At 44.0% G+C, this 25,475-nt stretch overlaps 1 protein-coding gene across 7 annotated transcripts; it reads left to right on the forward strand.

Moving 5' to 3' along the window:
* Nucleotides 1-2,147: 2,147 nt before the first annotated feature.
* On the forward strand, nt 2,148-25,419 carry FAM160A2 (family with sequence similarity 160 member A2). 7 transcript variants are annotated; one of them, XR_005196671.1, is made up of 12 exons: nt 2,148-2,312; nt 11,816-12,144; nt 12,275-12,913; nt 13,283-13,441; nt 13,627-13,713; nt 13,915-14,115; nt 17,829-17,908; nt 18,116-18,321; nt 18,722-19,501; nt 21,937-22,138; nt 22,273-22,435; nt 24,890-25,141. XR_005196671.1 is itself a non-coding variant. In XM_017507242.2 (12 exons), exons 2-12 carry the CDS (start codon nt 12,007-12,009, stop codon nt 25,249-25,251), a joined length of 2,919 nt encoding a protein of 972 aa, XP_017362731.1. In that variant the 5' UTR covers nt 2,148-2,312; nt 11,816-12,006; the 3' UTR covers nt 25,252-25,419. The 7 variants fall into 7 exon arrangements, 6 of the variants coding, with proteins under 6 accessions (XP_017362731.1, XP_037586886.1, XP_037586888.1 ...); XM_017507242.2 differs by having other exon boundaries at nt 13,915-14,082; nt 18,116-18,279; nt 21,937-22,115; nt 24,890-25,419; XM_037730958.1 differs by having other exon boundaries at nt 21,937-22,115; nt 24,890-25,413.
* Nucleotides 25,420-25,475: the final 56 nt, after the last annotated feature.

Consider the following 25,475-nt stretch of genomic DNA (forward strand, 5'->3'; position numbering starts at 1 on the left):
ACTTGTGAGGCTAGATCATAAAAGGCCATGCAGCTTTCCTCTGGTTCTCTTAGAATGCTTGTTGTCTGGTAGCTCCCTCTCAGGATGTTCCCTCCTGGAAACTACCCATCACACTGTGAAAAGTGCTGTTTGACAGTTCCCCCAATGAGTTCAGTTTTTGGTTGTTCCAGCCCAGGAATTAGATGTGTGACTGAAGAAGCCTCCAGATGCTTCCAATCACCATCCTCAAATCACCCCTAGATGTTCAAGTTTTACAGATAAGACCCCAGACATCGTGGAATAGAGACAAATCATTCCTGTTGTATCTCATCCAAATTCCCAGAATTTGTGCACATAATAAAATGGCTATTGTTTTTATGACACTAAGTTTGGGTTGGTTTTTCACACAGCATAGTAACCAGAACAAACAAACATAGACAAAGGTATACAATCCTTAAGTATATAGCTTGATACATTTTCACAAAGTGAACACACCCATATAACCAGCACTCAGATTAAGAAACAGAACATCACCAGTGTCTCAGGAGCCCCATTCTGCCCCTTTCAGTCAATGCTTTTCCAAGAGTAATCACTATCCTGAATTCTAATATTATAGTTTAGTTTTACCTGTTTTTGAATTTATATAAGCTAAGCATTAGTTTTTAATTCTTCCTCTTATTTTCCTCTTATATCCACCCAATCATCAAACTATGGTGATCTACCTTCTAAAAGTCCACATGTCTGCTTCTCTGCATTTTTACTATTCTAGTTTGGGCTTTATAAGCTTGTTTTGTCTTTGCCAAGGTCCCCTCACTATCAATCTATGTATAAAATTCTTTGTAGCCATCATCCCAAAAGTAAAATTGAAATTCCTTAACATGGTTTATAAAGTTCTTTAGTCCATGTCTTCAGCCTCATCTCACAATGTTTCCTCACATGTTCCCTAGGCTCCAGACACTGTACTGATTGCAGTTCTTATGGGACCCCCCACATGTTGTCCATTTTTCCTTTCCCTGGTATATGCTGATCCTGTGGTCTGAAACTTCTATTTATTTTTAAATACTTTTTATTTGAACTAATTTTAGGCTTACAGAAAAGTTGCAAAAATAATACAGAGTTCTTATCAATTCCTTATCCATGTTTCCCTAATGTTATGATCTTATATAAACCATAGCACAATGATCAAAAACCAGGTATTTAATATTGGTAAAATACCTTTAAAACTACAGACCTTATCTGAAACTTCTGTTTTTCTATTTTAGTTTATCTTATTCTTGCTTGTTTCCCAACACTCGGCTTAGACACCTCCTGGAAGTCTTCCCTAAGCTCCTTCAACCTACGTTCCTCTCATTCTGTATACTGTACATGCAAATCATGCTAAGTGCTGCTCCTAGATGGCCCCCACAGTATTGCACTTATTACACTACATTGCAATTCTCTGAGGTCTTGGAGAGCAGAGGCCGGTTCTAATTGATCTAGAATCCAGCTGGACATGCAGGCACTTATTCCGTGTTTCTTGATTCAGTGCTCAAGGGGTCACGGAGCAGCACAGCACAAAGATGCTGGGGGAGCCAGGGGCAGTCACTGCTGGGGTACTAAAGTAGAGACCAAGCTATGCACCACGATGGAGCAAAAATGAACTAGATTCCCCACAGTCAGCCCTCTCTAGGGCTCAGCTTTTCCGCAGGTCGGGCCCACCTACTGATTCCTCCTCTCACATCTACAGGTAATCTTTCGTGATAGCCACGCCCTCCACACCCACTCTTCCACTCCAAGCTTCGCCCGGAACCCGTGACCCCACCCCTTTCTCTACGTCTTTCTTCCGGCTCCATCTCTCCCAAGCCCCGCCTTTCTGACTTTTCCCTGCCTCTAAAAGTCGCATCTCTCCTTAGGTCCCGCCTTCTGCCCTCTGGCTCGACCTTTCCTTCCCGGGCTCCGCCTCCGCCCTGCGGGCCTCCACCATCCCGGAGGCCTTCCCGGGTGACAGGCCAGAGTCCTTCTGAGGGGCGGGGTTTACGCACGAATGGGGCGGAACCGGGAGGAGAGGCGGTGCTCCTTACTCGGAATGCTGTGGGTGTCCCCGCCCCTGCGTTCGGCCGTTGCCAGGAAACAAGCGTCCCTGCTCCGGTTTGGTCTGGCTCAGCCAATGAGCTGGCACGCCATTGCCCAGTCGTGCGCCTCCGGGTGGTTGCGTATGGTGCGCGGGGGTGCGGCTGCGTGTGGCGCGGGGCGGGGCGCGGATGGTGCGCCTGAGAAGCGATGGCGGCGGCCTGAACTCACCTAACAGCCGTGACGACCGGGCCTGGCCAGGGTCGGCGTTCCGTGAGTGAACGGTACGCACGGGCCAGAGGGCCTGGAGAGGCGCTTGGAGGGGCTGAGAGACTGGGAAAAAATGTACTGGGTTTGGTTACTGTACTGGTTGTGAGGGATTGGCAGGTGGTGAGGGTCCGGGAGTAAGTGTCTAAGATAGGGAAGAAGGGTGGGAGCTTACAGGTGAATGGACAAATGAGGGTCTGTGAGGGGCTTGGATGCTTTCGGAGGTGCCAAGTTGAAGGGACTCCTGAACACGGTTTACTAGGTCTGGGGCTACTGAGGGCTGGTGGGGTGAGGGATACCCGGGGACTAGAGTGAGGGGGTAAGGCCTGCGCGAGGCGAGGGAGAGTCAAAGGCGAAGGTGGGAGCCTATGGGCTGGCGGCAAATTGGTGAGGGAGTTGAAGGCGGGCCATGGAAGGAGGAAATTAGGGCTGTGAGACTTGGATAAAGGTGAAAGGTTGGTTCTGGGCCTCCTTCGATGATGGACTGTTCTGCCCAGCGAGAGTAATAGTTTTAGACAGGGTAGGGCAGCTTGGGTGGAAGTATTGTGCACTTCGCTCCTCTGCTCCCATGGACTTTCCATATTCTGGAGGACGAGAAAATGAAGGTGTCATGGGCAATAGTACTGTGATAATGAAAATCATATCTGAGGTTCAGTCTTTTAACAGAGTAGTCACTGAAACTTCATTTCCTTCGAGTTTCTCCTTTGGACTGCATAGTTGAAGATGGGCCCTCTCATGAAGGGTTTTGCACTATCACAGCTTGTGTTTTCTCTCTACCTGCTTCTGGACAACCTTATTCAACTGTTGCTCCTTACCTATGCTTAACTGTGGGTCTTTGATTGGATTGACCATTTTCAGTTGCTAATTCTACTTTTATGGAGGTCATATAGTTTGCCCTGTACAACACTATATTTAGTTTCCCAAACAGGATGGCTTTGCTCTCCTTTCTTACAGTTGAATTTTTTAAAAAGCTAGTTTATATTATATTTAAAAAGTACATTTGATGAGTTTTGACCTGTGTACACACCTGTGAAACCATCACTCTCAAGATATTGAACATTTCAACCACCTGAAAATTCATCTCTTTCTCTCCACACCCTGTAATTGGTTTCATCTTGCTAGGGATTTTTTAGGTCCCTTTCTCCCCACCAACCCAAATGCACATGGAATTCTGGAAAGTCGGGTTGGCATTCAGTGATAATGGCCACGTTCACACTAGTAAATTTTCCTTTCTACTGATAGTCTGCCATGGGGTTGGGACATCCTGATTCTTTCCAGACTCAGGAGGAGCTAAGTCTTTCCTCTCCAGGCTATTCCCTGAGAATTAGCCTCAGTCCCCATTCTTTTCCAGAATGTAGCTTCAGAGCCAACTATTCTATCCTGTGGTATATTCTCATTGCTTCTTTCTGGAGACCAAACAGGCCTCCATACTGGTGGAACCCTTAGCAACTTGCCCAGACAGAACTTTATAGGACCTACGTGTAATGTTTGGAGTTTGGAGTGGTGGTTCCTAAACACTGGGTCAAGGACCCTGTACTTGATAAAATTATCATCCATCCAAGATGGAAGGAGAGAAACAAAGACACCATAGTTATTCATGAAGATAAATTTTTTTCTCAGAGATTATCATTCCTCTTCTTTTGGTCTTGAAGTGCTCTTTCATTGATGAAGTAATGGTGACAGTAGATAGTGTTTTGTTTTTTTTTTTTAAATCTTATACACAAATGAAAAGTGACAACCCAATTTTTAATTTTAAAAATTATAGCTTTATGAACTCTAGAAATTTAGAGTGTTGTTGGTGTGGCTGTTGTATTAGGTTGAAGAAGCATACATTTATACAATGATTCTGTATAATTTGACATCTGAGCAACATTCATGCTTTACATAGCGATTTCAAATTTTATTATACTGATTTATGTAGATACTTGTGAAGTGACAAAGACAGGAATTTTCATTTTATAGATGAGAAATTAAATTCAAAAGCCAGAGGTCACGTATCATACAGTGGCAAAGTTGAACCCAGAATTTTGTCTCAGAGTAAGAGAGACTTGGGGAAAGAAGATTTATAATAGACACTGAAGGTAATGTGAGAGGATTTTTTAATGATTTGTAATTGTTCTATTTCCAAAAGACGGTAAAGGGACTGTGAGGGTGACATAGGGATGAGGATTATGTTTAATGTTGTGGCAGTGAGATTGGAACAGGTATATGTAATGCATGGATCACATCTTGATAGTGGATCATATGATAGTCATAGGATGAATCAAGTCAGATATTAGAGGGTTTTTAGGAACTGTCTAAATTCTTGGTTATAATGGAGAAAGCACACGATTTGGTAAGTGTATTGTTTGCTATACCAAACTGTTGAAATAGTAGTGCATTAAGTATAATGGATTTTGATTTGTGTCATATAGCCGAGTGGTAGGTCTGAGAAGATGAAACATACACAAGGATTACGAAATAGAGATAATAGCATGTTTAGGGTACTGTGTTAATCATTTATTCCATATCTGCTCTGGGTCAGGCACTCTACTAAGTGCTGGGAGAATGAATTCATTTATTAATTCAACAAATACTTCTTGAAGATATAGTTTGTACTTGTGCTGCTCACATTTTATGGGATAACAAGATGAATAAAACATGATCATCTGAGCTCTCAAGGGGTTTTTGGTCTCGTTGGGAGAGATAGACATATGGAAAGATAATTTCAATTTAGAGAGGTAATGTGAAATGTGAAAATATATCATAATAGAACGAATGTGGTGGCTCACACCTGTAATCCTAGCACTTTAGGAGGCCGAGGCAGGCAGATCGTTTGAGCTCAGGAGTTTGAGACCATTGGGCAACATTTTGAAACCCCATTTCTACCAAAAAAAAAAAAAAAAAAAGTTACCGCCAAATGAAACATCAAATATTAGCCAGGTTGTATATGCTTGTGGTCCCAGCTACTCCATAGGCTGAAATGGGAGGATTGCTTGACCCTGGGAGGTAGAGATTGCAGTGAGATGAGGTCAAGCCACTGCGCTCCAGCCTGGGTGACAGAGTGAGACCCTATCTAAAAAAAAAAGAAAGAAAAGAAAAGAAAAAATATATCATGAATTGATTACTTCTTTGTATCTAGTGTCAGTCTTTCCCTATATTCCAAATATACATGTTTATTGATCTACTGTGTATCTCCACAGTTATCTCAAAATTAACGTGTCCAAAACAGAACTCACAGTCTTTGCCCCAAAAGCCCGCCTTTGGACTCATCTCCCCTATCTCATTCCAGGCAAGGACTTCATTGTCATCTTTCATACTTTCTGTTCTTTCGCTCCCTGCATTCAATCATTTGCTAAAATCTTAATACATTTCCCTCTATGTTATCTCTCTTCTCTATGTCTCTATTGCTACATCTTCACTGTTAAAGCTTTAGTTTAGGTCCTCCTTACCTCATGTGACTTTTTTTAAAACAATTTTTGTCTTAAAACTTGATCTTTTGTAGTCCAGCCCTAGAATGATTTTTCTAAAAATATATATCTGATCACAGAACTCTTGTGCTTAAAAACTTTTGGCTCTTTGTGTCCTGTAGGACAACATCCAAATTTCTTAATATGGCATCATTGGGCTTCAGCTCACCTCTCCAGTCTCATCTGCTACTCCCTAATCTGTGTTCTAGTTTGAGTAAATTGTTCACAGTTCCCTAAAAACATGTTACTTTTTTGAGCCTTGAACACTTTGTAATGGCTGCTTCCTCTACTGGGAATGCCATTTCTTCTCTGCCCAGCAAACTTTCCTTATCCTTTAGGATCTAGTTCAGCTTCACCTCCTTTTTGACATCTTTGTCAGGGTAGAGATAACTGTGTGTGACATGAGGATTACTTGTTGTAAAGAGGAGTCATTGTATTATAGAAGTTCGCTTTTGTGAATTACAAGGGCCCTGCTGGAGTCAGATGAGGAGATCCCCACAAGAAGAAGTGTGGGAGGAGGGGAGGGAATGAGTTGGGACCATACGCTGAGATTCCATTTGTCTGAGGGATGGAAAAGCAGGAAAGATATGTGTAAGTGGAGCTCTAGATTAGTAAGTTCCTAGTAGGTGGTGGTTTTTGTTTGTTTTTCCCTTTGTAGTCCTATGACATTTTAATTAGGTCATTCTACTTTCAGTATTTAGGGTAACAGCCCATTTATCCTTCTTAGGTCAGTAATTAGTCTTCTTGCCTAGGAAGAGCCATAGTAAGGAGAGAGAAACCACAGAATTTTACTGACCTGTTCTTGGAAGATCATTTTGGTCTCTCCCTGTCCAATGTAGGTATTGCAGGTATATCCCTGCCCCCAGCTCCCTCCTCTTTGCCTCTCGCTGGGCAAAGGTTCATAAGTGAGGCTGAGCCACTTCCTGTCCTATGTCTGCTGAGGTTCATTGTCACTCTTGCTGTGTGTGGCTGTAAGGCTGTATTTTGGGCTGTAAGGTGAGTGCCTGTTCTTGGCCATTTTGGGTCTGAGAGATCAGCTCCTTCTCCTTTTTACTCTGTGGCTGAGCCTGAACGTAAATCTGGAGGGTAGGGGGTTGTGCTTTTTTTTTTTTTTTCTTTTTGGACTTCGCTGTGGGAGGAAAGGACACCATAAGAGGTTGGTGATTTTAACTTCGTCTTTTTTTTCTTCTGAACGTTGCAGAGTCTAAGTTGGTGATGGGAATAGCAAACTGTGACTTTCGTTTATGCTTTTGTTGTATGTGAACAGGACCCAGTTTAAGTGTTGGCTTTTGGAATCTGAGATGCTGATTCCAGTATCTTCTCTTGAAGTCTTTGAAATGGGATTGTGGAACTGGGGTGGGCAGGTGGATGAGGAAATGTCCTGGAGGCCAATCTTCTTTGGTTCCATGACAGTGCCCTCTGTTGGTCAAGTGGTGGCGCAGTAATGGGTACCCCAGCTATATTGTAAGGTAGGAGCAGTTAATGTTTGGAATTAAATTCCCGAAGCTGAAGGCAGTTTAGTTTTGGACCTGTTAAGACCTTAATGAGACTGAATGCTTAGCCTTTCTTTAGCTGACTGAGGTATGTCTGGGAGGCCATAAGGATGAACTCATCAGAGCAGGTTGTATCTCTTCTCTCAGAGATATGGGCACCTGGATCAAATAGGATCAGGAGAAGGAAGGAGGAAAGGGATATATAATTTACAGAGACCCTGCTTTATGGTTGAATGCTACACAGGATATTATTTAATTTTTAAAACTAGCAGTAGTTATTCCATCAGGAATTTATAGATAAGGCTCAGATATGTGAAATGATTTATTTAAGGTCACACAGCTGGAAAATGGTGGACTGAGATTTAAACCATTGAGGGACCCCAGAGTTCAGACTTTACCTACTACTTTGTATTATTCTTGTTTGACTATAGGATCTCTCTTTGTTTTCAGTCTTCAAATGAGATATGATTGAGAATAGTGTTCCATAAACAGTAATACTCTTTTTTCGGTGAGGCTCTTTACAGGTGGCAGATAGCTCAAGCTGGGTTTGGGAAGAGTTTAATAAAGGGACTATATTTACAAAAGCATGGTTAGGGTTTAAGGAAACCAGCAAAGGATGATGCGGTATCCCAGCGTTAATAACTGTAAGAGGGGCTAGTCATAAGGGAGAGTGCTTACCACTTTTCTCAGCTGTTGACTTTACCTTTTCCAGCCCATGCCTAGTTGAGACCAATAAATAGCTGGGTGGGTGGATAAGTACTTGTTTCCAGTGCATCCCTGCTGCTGATGGCTACTAGTCTTTGTGGCTGTGTTGATGATTTATTAAGAATCCATGTATGCAAGACTGAGCATTGCTTCCGTGGCTTTGCCACTTTCTTACCCATTTTATTCTCTCTCATCCCTATTCTTCTAGGTGAGTGAGGGAGGGAAGGTGGGGTGGGGGTTGTTGGTGGATCTTAGCTTCTCTCTTTCTTCACTTTCAGATTTGCCTGAAGTAGCACCCATCCTTTGGTTTTTACTCTTTTCTTCCTCTCTCAGAAAATGTGGCATGCCTATTTTTCTGAGTATATCTGATTTTTCTGTCATTTATCTCTATCTTATTTATTTATAACTTGTCATTTTCTTCAGACTACTTCTCTCACTCGACAAACGCCCTTGAGGCTCTCCATCCTAAAGCAAAACAAAATGCTTTTTCTTGACTCCCCTTACCACAACTTCTTTAAGCTATTGCCCTATTTTTATCCTTTCTCATTTCACTGAATTTCCTGAAAGTACATCTTACATTTCGATTCCTATTCTTTAACCAACTACTTTTCCTAAGTTTATAAAAAACTTGATTGCACTGTTTTTAGTCTTCATTCTACTTGATCTTTCTATGGAACTATACACTATGGGCAACCTTCGGTTTCTTGAAACTTTCTTTCTTTTGATGTCTAGATTATCGTTATTTGTTGGATTTCTCCTTTTATTTCTGGCTACCTTCAAAGTCTTCTTTAAAGAATCCTCCTTTTTAACTTTCCTACATCCTGGTTTTTCCCCAAATTTTCCCCTTCTTTCATGATCTGCTGTTCTCGTTGGATACTTCCATCTATTTCCACAGCTTCATAGTTACCTATAAGCTGCTAATTCTTGAATTTGTATCTCTAGTCTTGGTTTTATTCCTTATCTCAAATGTGGTATTTCTACTTGCTTTCTGGACATCATGAATATCCTGTAGATGTCTCAAAACTTAACATGTTCAAAACTATACTCATCTTCTTTTCTAAAACACAGTCCCCTTGTTATGTGTTTCTAGTCTGTTAATGGCTTTATCTTTTACTGAATCTCCTATACTACTTATGAGAGTTATCTCTTATCCCTCATTTATTTGCCAGGTCTTGTTGCTTTTACTTTGTGGTTAACTTAAATCTGGAGGCAGATATTCTGCATTTGCATCTTAGTCCTGTCACTTACCAGCTGAGTAACATTGGACAACTTATTTAACCTCTCTGGGCTTTGATTTCCTCATATGTAAAATGTGGATAATAATACATAATGGGTTTTTATGAGGCTTAATGTAGCTATTTCGTGTAGTGCTGGAATGGAGCCTGGCATGTAGTAAATATATGTTTGCTCTTAAATTATTAATTCAGCATTCAATTTCACAAGGATATTTGAGTTCAGGCTCTATGTTTGCACCGGGGTTTCAAAGAAAAATGAATGATGTTTTTATTTTGTTAAGGAACTTGCTATTGATTGGCAGAGGTGTTACAGGTATAAATGCTTTCAGTATTGCATGGAACATGTTAAGATAGAGGTGAATCTCAGATTTATCTTTCCTAATATTTCTCTTACTACCATAGTTCATGTTGTTACTTTTTTTTTTTGTTTTTGAATGGACTATGGAAACAGCTTCTTATAAATTGTCCACCGCAATCCATCTCTCTCTGCTCCACTTTATACTGTTATCTGACGTATTTTTAAAGGCCAATTCGGTCTTACTATTTTCTTGTTTAAAAACCTCCTTTGTTTCTAGGGTGATAGATAAAACCTAAACTCCTCAGCATAATATTTAGTGATATTTATAACATTCACCCATATTTACCCTTCCACTAATTTTGTGCTTCTCTTCTCTGAATAGTCTGTGATTAAGGCACACTCAATTTGCAACTGTTCTTTGAATTTGTCGTGTTCTTTTACAGCACCATAGTTTTGTACATACTGTTTTTAATATGAAGAAAACCTTTCCCTCTGCTCTCTACTTAATCAGTATGTCATTATTAAAGATCTGTGTTCAGTATTAACCTCTGTGGAACCCAACCCTCTAATAGCACCCCAGGCAGAGTTAGTTGCTTTCCTTCGTGTCCCATGACACTTTTTATAAATACCTCTATTTACAATATTTGTTGGATTTACGTTTATGCTATCTCAACTTTTTATCCATCTTTGTTATATCCAGTGCTTATTTAGAACAGTGCCCCGTACTTTATCCATATGAATGTACATTGAGTTAATGAGTAAGCCTTACTTGCTCTTTAGGACTGACCCCTCCCTTTATAAGACTCACCTATTCTATAGAAGTTTTCCTTAAACATAGTTGCTACCTTCCTTTACTTGTGAACTGGAAATTGTGTGAGAGAGTATCTGGGTGAAGAGAGATGTTGTTAATATAACCTTAGGGCAAAATGTGGGGCTGGGCCAGATCTCTGGATTCCTTCAGCCTTTGTTGAGTATAAAGAGGAAGGACAACTGAACCACACCTTTCCTCTCAAGGTTTTATGCTTATGAGAGACTGTACTGATGAGGGTGTGGTGGCTGTAAAGGAGAAGGAACTAGGCCAATAGCTACTTGGTACTTTTTTCCTTTTTCTTGTGAGGATGTCTTATCATTTTCCTGGGAGCAAGTTTTGGATATGTCTGGCAGGAGTGGAGATGGGAATGTGTCTGTCTTCCTTACTGGAAAGAAACCAGCTCTGCTTTATTGGTTGGCTCTGAATTCTTCCTCTTAAGAGTATTCAGTCAGTTAGGGGTCTATTTGCTCATCTCTCATAGGTCACTGGGTAGGTTTTTAGGGAAGCACCTGTGATAGACAGAAAGAAATTTCTTCTTCAGTAGTCCCAGAGGGTTAGAGTCAGATCAAGGCTGGATTTCTTGATTGATTGTTCGTTTGTTCATTCATCCATCCATCCATCCATCTATCCATCCATTAATTTGCTTCCGTATTCATACATTTAACAAATAGTTATTGAGTCCCTAGGTCCTGGGGACACAACAGACACAGTAAGACAAACCTTGCCCTCAAAGAAGCTACCTAATGTGGGGAAGATAGACAAATAAATATATAGTTTCAGATAGTGAAAACTGCTAAGAAGAAAGAATTAGGAAGCTAGAGAGTGAAGGTGAGAAGATGTGCTATTTAGATAGAGTTGTTAAGCAGGGCCTCTCTGGGGAGATGGCATTTGAAAAAAAACAAACTGAGCAATGACAGCAATGTGAAGAGCAGGAGAAGGACATTCTATGCAGAAGGAACAAAGTATTCAAGAAGGCCTGTGTCATTAAAGTGTGAGTGAGAAGGAGAATGGTAGGAAGTTATATGGATTAGATTATTTAGGCTCCTGTAGGCTAAGATAAGGAATTTGAACTATTATCATGTGATAGGAAATTATTGGAGAGTATTCAACAGAGGATGGGTCATATAATTTAGATTTAAAAAATATCACTCTGGTTGCTGTGAAAACCCTCAGGGGGATAATAATGGAATCATGGAGACCAGATTGGAAGCTACTGTAATAGACATATTTTGAAGGTAGAGATGATAGGGTTTGCTGATGAATTGGATATTGGAAGTAAGGAAAAGAACAAATAAGGATAATGTGCACATTTTCAGCTTGAGCATTTAGGCATTTAAGTTAACTTTGGTTTTTTGTTTTTTTTTTTGAAATGGAGAAGGTTGAAGGGGTAACAGGTTTGGTGGTAGAAATCTGAGTTCTGTTTTAGACATGTCAGCTGCTGACTGTGTGTGTATGTATATGTAGGTGTGTGGAGTTTTCAGTGGAGTGAGCTTCTGTTTATCCCTTCCATTATCTCTTCTCTGAATTAGATACATAAATCTGGACTGGGCAGTGACCTCTGGGCTTGCCATTCCAGCCTGGTATAACCTCTGGCTCCATGGGCAGCTACTGGCTCCTACAGACCGGATGAAGCAGATTGCAGACACAAGTGGAGAAAACCTCCAGTTGGCAAATCCTCAGATTGTAGGCCTCTGGCTGCCGGGCCTGCCCAGCCTGCCTCATGGAGAGGATGAATTGGCTGAGCAGACTGGCCTCCCGGGGCCCTGGGCACCGTATACCTCAAGGGGCCAATCTGCAGACCCCAGTCATGGCTGACCCTGAGACCTGCCTCATGGTCTTCAAGAATCATTGGTCCCAGGTAGGAGACTGTATGCCAAAGGGCCTTGTCTGCTGACCACCTGAGTTCTCCCAACCTTCTGTGTTCTCACCATCCCATTTAGTCACTTTACCATCTTAGATTCCTTCCATCTTCTGTCCTTTTTCCCTAGGTGGTACGAATCCTGGAGCGGCAAGGTCCTCGGGCAGCTCCTGGGGGTGCAGATGATCTCAGTGCTGTTCGTAACCACACTTACCAGATGTTGACACTGCTGGCAGAGGATCGTGCAGTTCCCTCAGCCCCTACAGGCCCTGGGCCCCTGCTGGAGTTTGCTCTGCGGGAGGATCTGCTGACCCGTGTGTTGACATGGCAGCTGCAATGGGATGAGCTTGGGGATGGGGTCGAGGAACGTCGGGCTGAGCAACTGAAACTATTTGAGATGCTAGTGAGCGAAGCTCGCCAGCCACTGTTGCGGCATGGTCCCGTTCGTCAGGCTCTACTCACCCTGCTGGATGCCTGTGGCCGCCCTGTGCCCAGTAGCCCAGCATTGGATGAAGGCCTGGTGCTACTTCTCAGCCAGCTGTGTGTTTGTGTGGCCCGGGAGCCTTCATTGCTCGAGTTCTTCCTGCAGCCACCTCCTGAGCCTGGAGCTGCTCCCCGTCTTCTTCTCTTTTCTCGCCTTGTCCCTTTTGTGCATCGAGAGGGCGCCCTGGGCCAGCAGGCTCGTGATGCCCTACTTCTTCTCATGGCTTTGTCAGCTGGGAGCCCTACTGTGGGCCGCTACATCGCAGATCACTCGTACTTCTGCCCGGTTAGCACCCCCTGGCATGGAGGGTAGGGTATGGCATGTAGATACTGGACAGTACCTTCCTATCCAGGAGATGGGAGAGGCTATGTACCAGGGCTCTTTCCCCTAAGAAGTAGTTCCTGGGTTTGAAAGCAGCCCCCTGGCGTTGCAGTCGTTATGAATCATGGGCTTAGGTGGATAGTGCAGATACTAAGGCTCCTTGTAGGCCCATGATTCTAGGTGAGTTTCTGGCACATTGGGTAGCCAAATGCTTGCTTTGGTAATAGCTTATACCCCTATTCCCATCAAAACTCTGGATTAATAGCTCCCCTGTTCCACCTTTTATATTTTATAAACATATTTTATGTATGAGCCTTTGGTAACTTCTCATAGGTGCTGGCCACAGGGCTCAGTGCTCTGTACTCGTCACTGCCTCGAAAGATTGAGGTTCCAGGGGATGATTGGCACTGCCTGCGACGGGAAGACTGGCTGGGAGTGCCAGCCCTTGCACTCTTCATGAGTTCCCTAGAGTTCTGCAACGCAGTAATTCAGGTAGGACTGGAGTTTCCTGGAGGCCTGGCCCTTGGTCATTCTTGAGGTAGGAGGGGGTACATTCCCTGGAGTTCTGTGATTTTTCCATCTTGGAAGTAGGATGCCTATCTATAGTGTACCATTCTACTCCCTTCCAGGCAGTGGTCTCCTCATAACCCTCCCCCTTCTCTATTGCACTCCTACAGGTGGCTCACCCCCTGGTGCAGAAGCAGTTGGTTGATTATATCCATAATGGATTCCTGGTGCCTGTTATGGGTCCTGCCTTGCACAAGGTGAGAATCATGGGTGGCAAGGCAGATAAGGGGCTAGACTACAGTGATAACCTCAGTGCCAGGACTAATGTAGGAGGCAGTGAGTAGAGTACTCTTCCCTTTTCCCCTGTCTTCTCCTGATTTCTCTTAGTATCCAGAGAAGATGGCTCTGTATGTACAGGAAAGCTGTGCACTTCCAGACTTTCACTTCTCTTTGTCCAGACCTCTGTGGAGGAGATGATCGCCAGTACCGCCTATCTGGAGCTTTTCCTGCGGAGCATCTCAGAGCCTGCTTTGCTCCGCACCTTCCTGCGATTCCTGTTGTTGCACCGGCATGACACCCACACCATCCTCGACACCCTTGTTGCCCGTATTGGCAGCAACTCCCGGGTATGGCTCTTACCTCTATCCTGGCTTACGTGGGTGAGCCATCTTCTCTCTCTGACCTTTGTTCTGGGAGGGTGTTCCTGCCTTCTTTGACCTTTATCTCTAGCAGTCACTTCAAAATTAAGTGTCATTAACTGTCCCACATTAAACTTTTAACCATTTTTGGTACAGATTTTAATCTCCTCCCCTGCTTTTATAATATGTGAATCTAGAACACAGTCACCTTTTCTGGATGACTTTGGCTGTTCATCATGACTATAGGTTTTGCTACTATGCCGTGTTTGTAATATAGTATTGGCCTGCGTTCTCTAAAAACTGTTTATCACTGTGTGGCCTGCTATGGGCAACTTGAGAGCACTTTAGGTTGTGTGTCTGCTTTGGTAGATGATCCAGGTGCTACTGATATGCTTACCTTCTTTCTTCTTTGGATTTGCTGCATTTTAACTATAACTTGGAACACTCATCCACGCACCTATCTACTTTTGGTTCTTCCTCCTAAACATTTTTATTGAATGTTCACTGTGTGCCATACTGTTTGCTGGTGCTGGGGATACAATGTCAGGTAGACATTGTTGCTGACTTCATGGAGCTTACTTTGTAGAGAAGATAGACAAGCAAACATATTAATAAGTTGTGGTCGGGGTTATGAGAAAGCTAGAGTGCTTAGAAATAATAGGGTGGTCAAGGAAGACCTCTCTGAAGAGATGACAACAAACTGAGACCATGAAGATCATAAAGGAGTTAACCTATTAATCAAGTAGAAGAACCGGAAAGCAGAGGAAACAGCATGCAAAAGATATCAAATGGGGGAATAGCTTAATGCGTTTGAAGAAATGAAAGACTGGAGGTATAGTGAGCAAGGGGAAGAAGGAAATGAGGTAAAAATAGAGGGGGTAAAATCCAGATCATGCATGACCTGGAAGACCATGCAGGAAGTTTGGTTGTTAACACATAGAAATATGTATAACATGGGAGTGACTAGTTTCCAAGTTATAAAGACTTAAGGCTTTCCAGGAGAATAAAGCAATTATTTAGCCATGGACTTCATGGCATTTATTTTGGCTCTGGGACCATTTTTGGTTCCTTCTTTTATTACAAGTTGAAGTTCCCTGGATCTATGTGTTTAAAATAGATCCATGTGTTTAAAATAGAAATTCTTTCATCACTAAGGGCTCTTGAAAACCTCTAGATAATAAGGTACTTGGTAGTGGGGTTCCAAATCAGTTTCCTGGATAGCTGTGTTTTGTATAGGTACAGTTTCTGAAGCTAAGTTACGGTGTATTAAGAAATATTCCAGACTAACTGATTAAACCAGTGTTTCTAAACCAAGTGTATACTTCAGAAACATCTGTGAATCTTTGAAGATGACAACTAACAACTATAAGCGATTCTGAGCTCTACCTCAGATTTCTTGAATCTCTGGGAGTAGGCTCAGGGCGTTAAAATTTTCCAAAAAGTAATCATGATAGATGCCTTGGGTTAAGATTTATTGGAACCATTAGGGAATAGATACTAAAGCTTTAATTTTACAAAGATACCAAAAGTATTTTTTTCCTCATTATGCTGAAATTAGGCCATGATTGGCCTCAGGTTGTCCTGTTCATGTTTAGAGACAGTTGATTTTCTTTGTGAGGTTTTATCTGTTGTTTCTGTCTATCTTTCCTTTGTCTTAACTTATCCTAACTTGTATTATTCCTCACTATGTTTGATTTTTAGTAGTTGTTTCTATTAGTTTTCCATTTGGTCCCCTGGTCTTAGGAGCCTTACGTGTTGTTGGGATGTTTCTTCTTGGTTCCTGGTTCTTGGAAGAACCAGATCTCTTCTAATTTCAGGATGCCCATGTTAAACATGTAGATGCCCTCCTTTGCACTGTCTGGTCCTTTCAACCTTGATTCTTTGGCTTGACTTTGTAACTTAAGTAGCCTGTCTTGTGTGCCTTGAAGTGACTAATTTTGGCTAACCAGCCTGTGTTAATTTCCTATTGCTGTCATAATGAATTATCAAACCTAATGCTTAAAACAGATTTATTTATTTATTTATTTATTTTTTTTTTTTGAGTCGGAGTTTCGCTCTTGTTACCCAGGCTGGAGTGCAATGGCGCAATCTCGGCTCACCGCAACCTCCGTCTCCTGGGTTCAGGCAATTCTCCTGCCTCAGCCTCCTGAGTAGCTGGAATTACAGGCACGTGCCACCATGCCCAGCTAATTTTTTGTATTTTTAGTAGAGACGGGGTTTCACCATTTTGACCAGGATGGTCTCGATCTCTTGACCTCGTGATCCACCCGCCTCGGCCTCCCAAAGTGCTGGGATTACAGGCTTGAGCCACCGCGCCCGGCTAAAACAGATTTATTATCTTACAGCTTTGTAGGTCATACATATGACATGGATCTCACCAGGCTAAAATCAAGATTTTGAGGGGTGGGGTGTGTGTTCCTTTCAGGAGGCCATAGGGGAAGATTTATTTTCTTGCTTATTTCTATTGTTGGCAGAATTAATTTTCTAGCAGTTGTGGGATTGAGATCTCTTGTCTTCTTGCTGGCTGTCAACTGAGGAACATTCTCTGCCTGTAGAGCAACCAGATTCCTTGGCTCATGGCCCCTCTTCATCCATAGGTAATAGATATCTATGGATCTCTATTATTTATGGATATCTAGGATAATTTCCTCTTAAATTCCATAATCTTAATCACATCTGTGAAGTCATTTCTGCCACATAAGCTGAAGTATTTTTAGGGTCTGGAGATTAGTATGTGGTCACCTTTGAGGGACCACTTTTCTACCCACCATACTACTTTTCAGTGAGTCTGAATTTTTTCATTGCTAGCTAAAGTGGTCATTTAGGATAGCCTCCTGAACATCCATGCTATTCAAAATGTGAACTGTTGTTTCATGTTTTTCTTGCTGTGTGGTTGACTTTTAATTCTCCCATGGTCATTTAGCAAATAATGAATGCCTAAATGTTCAGATAGTGCCCTAGACCGAGACCTATTAAGTTGTCTTCAGGGAGCTCAAGCTGTCTGACATACTTGCTATAAGGGAAGTATAGAGAAAGTGCTAGGAAGATTGAGAGGAGTGAGGGAGAGTTTACATGTTTGTTTTCTTTGCTTAGTCAGAGATGAACCAACCTTCTTCCTTTCTAAAATAAAAGGTTTCCCCTAAACTTGACCCACCTACTTTTTTTCCTGTCAGCTGCCCTTGAGCTGTTCTTTATCCTGCCTTCTGAGAGATACACTAGTGTTAGAGAGGTGACTCAGACTTCATGTTGGCAGCCCCACCTACTTCCCAGTTGGGAATCTTCCCAGTCCCTGTAGTTTCTTATTGGTAGGCATTCAGTTACTGTGTTGCTACAGCCCCTTCTGGCAGGCATTCACTTAATTACCATGTTTCTGTTGTCTCCTGTTAGTCATTCACTCAATCACAGTATTTCTTAGTCTCTTTTCATGGATTTTCATTCAAGTATTGCTGGAGTCTTTGCTGACCAGGCATATGTAGCTAGAGAATCTATAGAAGTCCACTAGGTCTGTGATGCTTCATTTTTTTGAATAGTAAAGTCTTGCTCACAAAGATCTAGTGATCATTTAGCTAATACTTGCATGACTACATGCCAGGCCTGGTGTGTGGACCTCTAGGAGTTCCTCTAAGAATGGTTGGTTGGGCTTGGGGTTAGGGGGTTCCCATTCGGTGAATGACTTGGAGGGTAGAGAGCTCTTAAGGTGACTCCCTTCCTCCCTTCTTCCCTCCCCCCACCAGCTCTGCATGGTCTCTCTGAGTCTCTTCAGGACTCTCCTGAACCTCAGCTGTGAGGATGTCCTGCTGCAGCTGGTTCTCAGGTATCTGTGGGGGCAGGGCTGAGGGATGGCTGACCCTGAAGCCTCAGGGTTTTGTGCATTGCTGGGGCAATGGGCTGTATTGGGGTTGCTCATGAGTTTTTACTTGGAGCCTGGCTTAACCATATAGTTTCATTGGCCTGATGTTCTCCTAGGCCCTGTCCTTCCTTCCTGATCTACCCTGTGTCCCCTTTCTGATGTCTTTCTCAGGTATCTTGTTCCATGTAACCACGTTATGCTGAGCCAGAAGCCAGCTGTGCGTGATGTGGACCTATATGGACGAGCAGCTGACAAGTTTCTCTCCCTAATTCCACGCTGTTGTCGCCACCATGCCCCCAGCCCACCTCGTCCAGAGCATGCCTCGTGGGCACGAGGTGGGCCTAGCAGAGAGACAGGGAGAAGGGAGGACATCACGGGTATGGCCTGGGTTCTCGGGAAGTGTAGCAAGGGGTTGCTGGGGTGAGGGGAGGAAGGTGGCCACGAGTGACATTCTGTCTTTGGGGAGGTTGATGAGGGTGTCTTGCAGGGAGGATCCTTACACTCACCAAAGAAAATTAGAGTGGAACTTTTGGCCAAACTATTCTTGTTCTTCTCTTTGGTTGTATACTCTTCCTGTTTCCATTGTTTCTTCGGTGGTGATGGTGGTGAGTGGAGGTGATGGATTAGGATAAGGTTAGTTAGGAGGTTGGAGAGTTAGCTGTCTGAATAGGTTCCATGTTTCTGCCTCCCAGTTGCCTTCTGTCTTAGTCTCCCTGGGTGTCTTGTCTCTCCTCCTGAACCTCTCCTCAATTTCTCTTATATTTTTTCCCTCTGCAGGTCCTGGAAGCCCAAGTGTGGACTCTTCTTCTGTGGTGACAGTACCCCGACCCTCCACACCGTCTCGTCTGGCTCTCTTCCTGCGGCAGCAGAGCCTGGGTGGCTCTGAGTCTCCAGGCCCAGCCCCTTGCTCACCAGGGCTTTCTGCATCCCCAGCCTCCAGCCCTGGCCGACGGCCTAGCCCTGCAGAGGAGCCTGGAGAGCTGGAAGACAATTACCTGGAGTATCTGCGTGAGGCACGTCGTGGTGTGGACCGCTGTGTCCGAGCCTGTCGTACCTGGTCTGCCCCCTATGATGGCGAGCGGCCCTCTCCTGAGCCCAGTCCTTTCGGCTCTCGGACTAAGAAACGCGGCCTACTTCCTGAGGAGGACAGGAACAATGTGGGGGAAGGGGAGGAGGAAGAGCTGGGGAGTAGGGGGCTGGCTGGGGCTCCAGGGGAGGGCCCTGGCCACCTGTCCCCTCCCCAGCTCAATGGAGTGCCAGGATCATGGCCTGAGGGGGCCAAGAAGGTTCGTCTGGTGCCAAAGGAGGGAGCTGGGGAACTACTAGAGGGTACCTCTGAAGGCATGGCAGGACTAGAGGGCTTTGGGCAGGAGCTCCGGGAGCTAGAGGTGGCATTGAGCAATGGGGGAGCTGGCTCAGAGTTCCCCTTAGAACCTCCACTACCCCTTGAGGAGGAGGAGGCCTACGAGAGCTTCACCTGTCCCCCTGAGCCCCCTGGCCCCTTCCTCAGCAGCCCTTTGCGGACTCTCAACCAGCTGCCAAGCCAGCCCTTTACTGGTAAGCTTCTTAGCCCAGGTCTTCTCTTTTGTGTACTCTTTTTGCACGTTCTTGACATGTTTGTGCTGGTTTCTTAGACTTCTTGGCAATGTCATTTCTGTGTACATGCCTAGCCCCTCATCCATCCTGCTTGCATCCCTTCCAGATAATGTCATGTCATACTTGTGTCCCTATGTCTATCTGTCTTCCATGCTTGTGCTGGTTTGAATATTGACTTATATTTGAGCCTTGTATGTCTGTCCTATGTGCATGTTCCTCCTCTTTCCCTAGTCTGGCCATTTCCTTCAATTTGTAATTAGGATATTCTATGTTTGGTGTTCCCTGGTGAATCACAGCAATATTTCTGAACCATGTGGAAGATATATATGCTATCCTATATGAGAGGCACCTGTAAACACACTCTATGCCATTCCCTCCAGTTTATCTGTCTGGGTATTGGATTTTCTGTCAGCTCTCCTGGGGCCTAGGGTTAACCTTCTGTTTTTCTCCCTACTCAGCTCCTTCCTCTCTACCTCTTCAAAGAAGGACTTGATTTCAGATTTTTCCTTTTCACTGTCCTTGTACCTTCTTGGTTGCCGTGACTGCCCAGTAACACTAAGACTGTCTTAAGCAGATAGGGTGCAACCTCTTTGAAGGCAAATGACAGAGTGTGACCCTGAGCTTCCTGACTGAGTTCTTTTGGACTCTCAAGGATGGCCTGGAGCTAGACTCGATTTGAGTGGTTGGACTAACTCTTCTTTATTTTTCTATGAGAACTAGTGTACCCCACCATTCCAAACCTCAGGCCAGGAAAACCAACCAAACAAACAAATAAAAAAAAAAAAAGCCCACCTCTGAGAAGTAATGTAGTGGCTAAGGCTAAGATCACAGGCTTTGGATTAGGCATACCTAACAGCCTCCCATCTCTGCCATAGATGCATATAAATCACTTAACTACAATTATGGCACATTGTGAGAATTTAGCAAGTGGTAGCCGTTCACTATCTCACAGATTTAAGTTGACTAAGGCAAACACTCATCTTCCAGTTGTTCATAGTCGGATTGTCATGCCTTGGTAAGTTCATGTCCTGACTGGGCCTGGGAGATGCTGGCCATCCTGCTTGTCCAGCACCAGGGCGTCTGCTCTGGAGTTGTGCCAATTCCCTCTTCTTGCCTCCTACAGAAAATACATCTTTCCATTTATTCGGCCTCTGCTCTGTTCATTTCTGCTCAATACCACTAGGAGATGATGTGCAGGTTTTACCACAGTCTTGAAGTATTAATTGAAGCTTTTGTCCTTTTTCTTCTTTGTAAACTAATCTGAGCTTTTTGAACTGTTTTTTTGCAAGAAACTTCCAGGAAATGAAGAGGACAAAGTTACGGGGTATCTTAGGACCCTGTTAAGCTAGAGTTGTTTTGAAGCTAATGCTAGTCATGTGCACCTGGAGTGGAAGATGTTTCAGAATCTTTTTCAGGATTCACTCCCTCCTGCCCTCCATCATTCTCCTGTTTCAATTCATAGTACAGTTCTTAGATACTCTCCCTTCCCCCAAAAAAATCCCTGATCAGAAGGACTGTGATGGTTATAGAGGCCTACTGCTGGTGATATGGCTTAGCTGAGGTCAGTTTTCCCAGTAGATAATGCTGATCCTTTCCTTCCCTTCTCTCCCACCAGAGTCTGTCCTCAGTCAGTTTCTCTGCCCCTGCACTACGCTATCCTTTTACTACATATTCTGTTCCACCTTCTTGGTTCCCAGCTTCTGAAAGACAAAATTGATGTCTCTCTGGCCCTCCACAGATTTTTCCCTAACTTTACATTGGCTCACCTAGTTACTTTGTCTTTGCAACATCATCTTCTTGCTTTTTTTCTGACCAGGTTTAGTGTTCGCTGGTTTTTGTGGAACCTAATTCTTTTTGGTCAGAACTACTTTCTCTATCTATTGTTCTTCTGTTGTGCCTCTTGGGTGAATCTATTATAAATACAGAATATGTAATTGTAGCTTATGGTTATAATTGAACACTTAAAATTTGCCAGATCTTAGGCTAAATGCTTTATATTCATAACACTTTGATCCTCTTCATCACCTTATGAGGTAGGTATATTTTCCTGTTTTACCAACTAACAAACTAAGACTTGGAGAGTTTTGACTTGTCCAGTAATGTAATTAGTAAAGGGCAAAGCCGATGAAACCAGATCTCTCGGACTCCAGAGCCTAAGACATGGCTCTTCAGCTTGAATGTGTTGTAAAGCTGGCATCTGGACTCTGGTGAGTCCATATGGTGTCTGCCATCTTATTTCCTCCAGAATAGGTGGCCACGGGATATTTAAACATACCCAGAGGCTGACATACAAATACTTTTCATCTGGTGGGGGTCTCTTGTTTTGGGGAGGAATGCGTGCGATGTGCATTGTGTTCAGGCCTTGTATCCTTGTGCCCACCTCCCCCCCAACCCAGGCCCCTTCATGGCTGTGCTCTTTGCCAAACTCGAGAACATGCTGCAGAACTCCGTCTATGTCAACTTCCTGCTGACGGGGCTGGTGGCCCAGCTGGCCTGTCACCCCCAGCCCCTGCTCCGCTCTTTCCTGCTCAACACCAACATGGTCTTCCAGCCCAGTGTCAAGTCCCTGCTGCAGGTGTGCGATGCATGCATGCATGGGTGCGTCCAGGCTCCGTGGTGGGCCAGGCCCGCAGCTAGTGACCCTGGGTGGGCTGGGAACAGGCCCAGTGGGACTAGAAAGGACTGTATTGGTCTAGAGCTGCTCAGAAATGTCATGAAGTTGTGCTTCATAGGTGCTGGGCTCTGTGAAGAATAAGATTGAGAACTTTGCGGCTTCCCAGGAAGACTTCCCAGCACTGCTATCTAAAGCCAAGAAGTACCTCATTGCCCGTGGCAAGTTGGACTGGGCTGAGGGCCCTGCAGGAGGACCTGCCCCGCGCCGTTCTGATCCCCTAGGTGAGGCCTATCCCACCACACCCATACCTGCCTTCCCTAGATAGCCTATTAACCCAGGTTAATTGAGCCTTATTAAGAGTGAAATGTTGTGCCAGGACCTGGAGAGTTGTAGGAAATTGAGTCTTTATGTTTGTCATCAGGTCAGAGGATAGAACATAGCTCTATCCATTAAGAGCCAGATCAGCAGTTCTAGCAAAAACTACTCTAGAATTTGGGGACAAGAAAGAAAAGAGGACAGAGTAGTCTCTAGGTTGTGATATTATTACAGCTTAGTAAAGGACATGACATTTGACATGGGCCTTGAGAGATTGGTAGGACTTAGGTAGGCAAAGGAGTGGGGAATCTTTTTTTTTTTTTCCAGGAGAAATTTTGGACTGTTCAGTTGGAGTAGGGGATTTAAAAGGTGGTAGAATAGTTGGTAGTAGGCTAGAGAGATTTGGCTGGAGCTGAATTTCTCAGAGTAGAAGTTGTAATGTTTTAGGTAGTGAGAAACCACTAGAAGTTCTAAATCTGGAAGTGGAGAGATTAGTATGTTAGCTCAGATGAAGTCAAGCTAGGAGAAAAGAGCAGGAAGCATCAGGAGGCTTCTGTCATAATGCAGATGTTACCAGGGAGGCTTGAATTAGAATTAAGTGGACATGGAAGGGAAGTGTTGGTGGAGTTTGGTGAGTGGTATAAGGAAGGAGGAATAATTAAATATGAGTATGAAGCTTTAAGTCTAGACTTTTCACTTAATAAGTATCTAAAACTTTTTCCATACGTGCCAGGCATTGTCTTAGGTACAGGAAAATCAGGGAGTTACAAGGTACAATTTCTGCCTTGAAAGAATGTACAATCTGGAAAGTGACTAGAGGAATGTAATACCAGAGGGAGCAAGTTCCTAAAGGTATTGGGAATAATGGGATCTAGAGCAATAGAAAAGGGTTAACTTCAGACAGGAAAAGGCTTTTTGTTTTTCTCCCTATGAGGCAAATGAGCAGAGAGCAAGGAGGAAATGACATGTGTCAATGGAGTTGTGAAGTGTAGAGGAGAAAGGGATTTTGTGTCATTCTTTATTTACTAATTGAAGCAGAAGGCAAAATGATATGCTGAAAGCAGAGATGGAGGCTTAATGAGAAATGTGTGTGGGTTGGGAAGAGAATACCACAAAAGTTACTGCACAGCTGTGAAGTCTCAGGTAAAGTTCTTTAGCATGATTTCTTCGTGGTCTAGTATTGTGAATATTTCTTCCTGCTACAGTTCTGATGCTGGGGTCATTGTGGAGGGTCCAGGTAGACAAGGTAGACAAACATAGTCTAAACCCTTAAGCTCACAGGTTAGCATATGAAGTAGAAGATACAGAAATAAATTAAGTATGCTAAGATAAGGGGAGAAGAATTGGGAGTCACTGGAAGACAAATCGGAGGAGGTTTTCTACAGAAGCAGGGATAGTAGAATTAAGCCTGGAATGGTGAAAAAAGTGGGGAGAGGAAAGTTTAGGCAGAGGGAGGTACAGGGCATGAAAAGTGACTGGAGGGTTCCAAGAAGATAGATGTGGACACAAAAGCAAGATGGGGTGTGGAGAGTTTGAAAAGAAGTTGTAGAAGGAGTGTGAGCCTGGTTGTGAAGGGCTCTGAATGCCAATTTTAATAGATCTGTATAGTACTTCTGTAGCCAGTATTAGAGGTAGGAAATGGATCCAGACCCAGAAATCTAGGCAGAATGTTAGAGGCAAGAAGACAGTGTTTTAAATGGCTCACTTGAGTCTAAGCTGACTTGAAATTGGCCACAACCTGTGGAAGAGAGGCTTTGATGTAGGACAGGGACTGGTGAATGGTGAAGTGGTGGTACAGGAGAGCAGATCTTGGAGGCATAGCAGAGTATGACAGAAGTGAAATTGGCACTGAACTATAACTGCATATATAGCACCTGTGGATACTGTAGGAGCAGAGGATGTGGGTTGGGTGTTATAGACAGGCTGGGGAAGATGGAAGTGGTTGACTAGTTTGGGAGGGTGATGGGAAGCATGAAATCAGGGCATGCTATGGACAGAGGAGAAATAGCTTGCTGGTGGTAGAATAGTGATTAGAAAGAGGAGGATTCATCAGGGTGAGAGGGCATGGAGAAGGAAGCAATCTTGACTGGGAATGAAGTGGCTGAAGTGTTGATTGGTTAAGACTGAGAAGGATGGTTGGCTGGGTTGGGAGGCTGGATAGAGGGAAAAAGGCTAGGCAGGCAGTATTTTTTGGTGTTAGAGTAAGAACTCTTCTTCACTCTAGTCCTCAGAGTCAACTTCAGGGATGGGACAGGAAGTGGTACCTGAGGTTCATTTCTGGTCCATTTTGTCCTTTTTTCCATTTCCTCAGAACCCTAAAGGAGAAGTCCAAGAACCTAGGGGGTGGGGGAATCTCCCCTCTCAGTCCAAGGGAGGTTCCCTGATCCCAGCACCTTCATGATACCCCTGTTTATTCCCAGTGAAGAGCCGGAGGCCATCCTTCGGGGATTTACTCCTGCGGCATGCACACAGTCCAACCAGGGCCCGGCAGGCGGCACAATTGGTCCTTCAGCCGGGGCGAGACGGAGCAGGACTTGGCCTAAGTGGGGGCTCCCCTGGGGCTTCAACTCCAGTTCTACCCCCTCGGGGCGGGGCCCCTGAGCGCCAAGGTGAGGCTCTTCGAGTCAAGAATGCCGTCTACTGTGCAGTCATTTTCCCTGAATTTCTCAAGGAGTTGGCTGCCATCTCCCAGGCTCATGCTGTCACCTCACCTTTCTTGTTGGAGACTTCAGAGGAAGGATCTGGCCCTCCCATCTCAGGCTATGGGCCCCTCAATCCTTAACTTTCTTCCATGGACAATCAGGGCCATGGGTGGCCTGGGCTCGGGCTAGGGCACAGGTTCCTTTTTATGTTTGGAGGCAGTGGCAAAAGGACTTTTTAATTTATTTCAGATGAATGTTTTATGGAGAACTTGTTGCAATATGTATAAAAGGGAAATCTCTATTCTGTGCTCATTTTTCTTTCCCATTCTTTTTTCTATGGGGCTGGGGCCCCAGGAAAGTTTGT

The sequence above is a fragment of the Cebus imitator genome, unplaced genomic scaffold (genome assembly GCF_001604975.1).
Source record: "Cebus imitator isolate Cc_AM_T3 unplaced genomic scaffold, Cebus_imitator-1.0 Scaffold370, whole genome shotgun sequence".
Taxonomy (NCBI): domain Eukaryota; kingdom Metazoa; phylum Chordata; class Mammalia; order Primates; family Cebidae; genus Cebus; species Cebus imitator.

Bases quoted from the DNA above. Each gene is read 5' to 3' on its own strand.
- FAM160A2 (XM_037730958.1), top strand. From the start codon at position 12,007: ATGGAGAGGATGAATTGGCTGAGCAGACTGGCCTCCCGGGGCCCTGGG. The intron at 13,442-13,626 runs GTAGGACTGGAG...GCACTCCTACAG, and splicing joins TCTGCAACGCAGTAATTCAG to GTGGCTCACCCCCTGGTGCA. The intron at 22,436-24,889 runs GTGAGGCCTATC...GTTTATTCCCAG, and splicing joins GCGCCGTTCTGATCCCCTAG to TGAAGAGCCGGAGGCCATCC.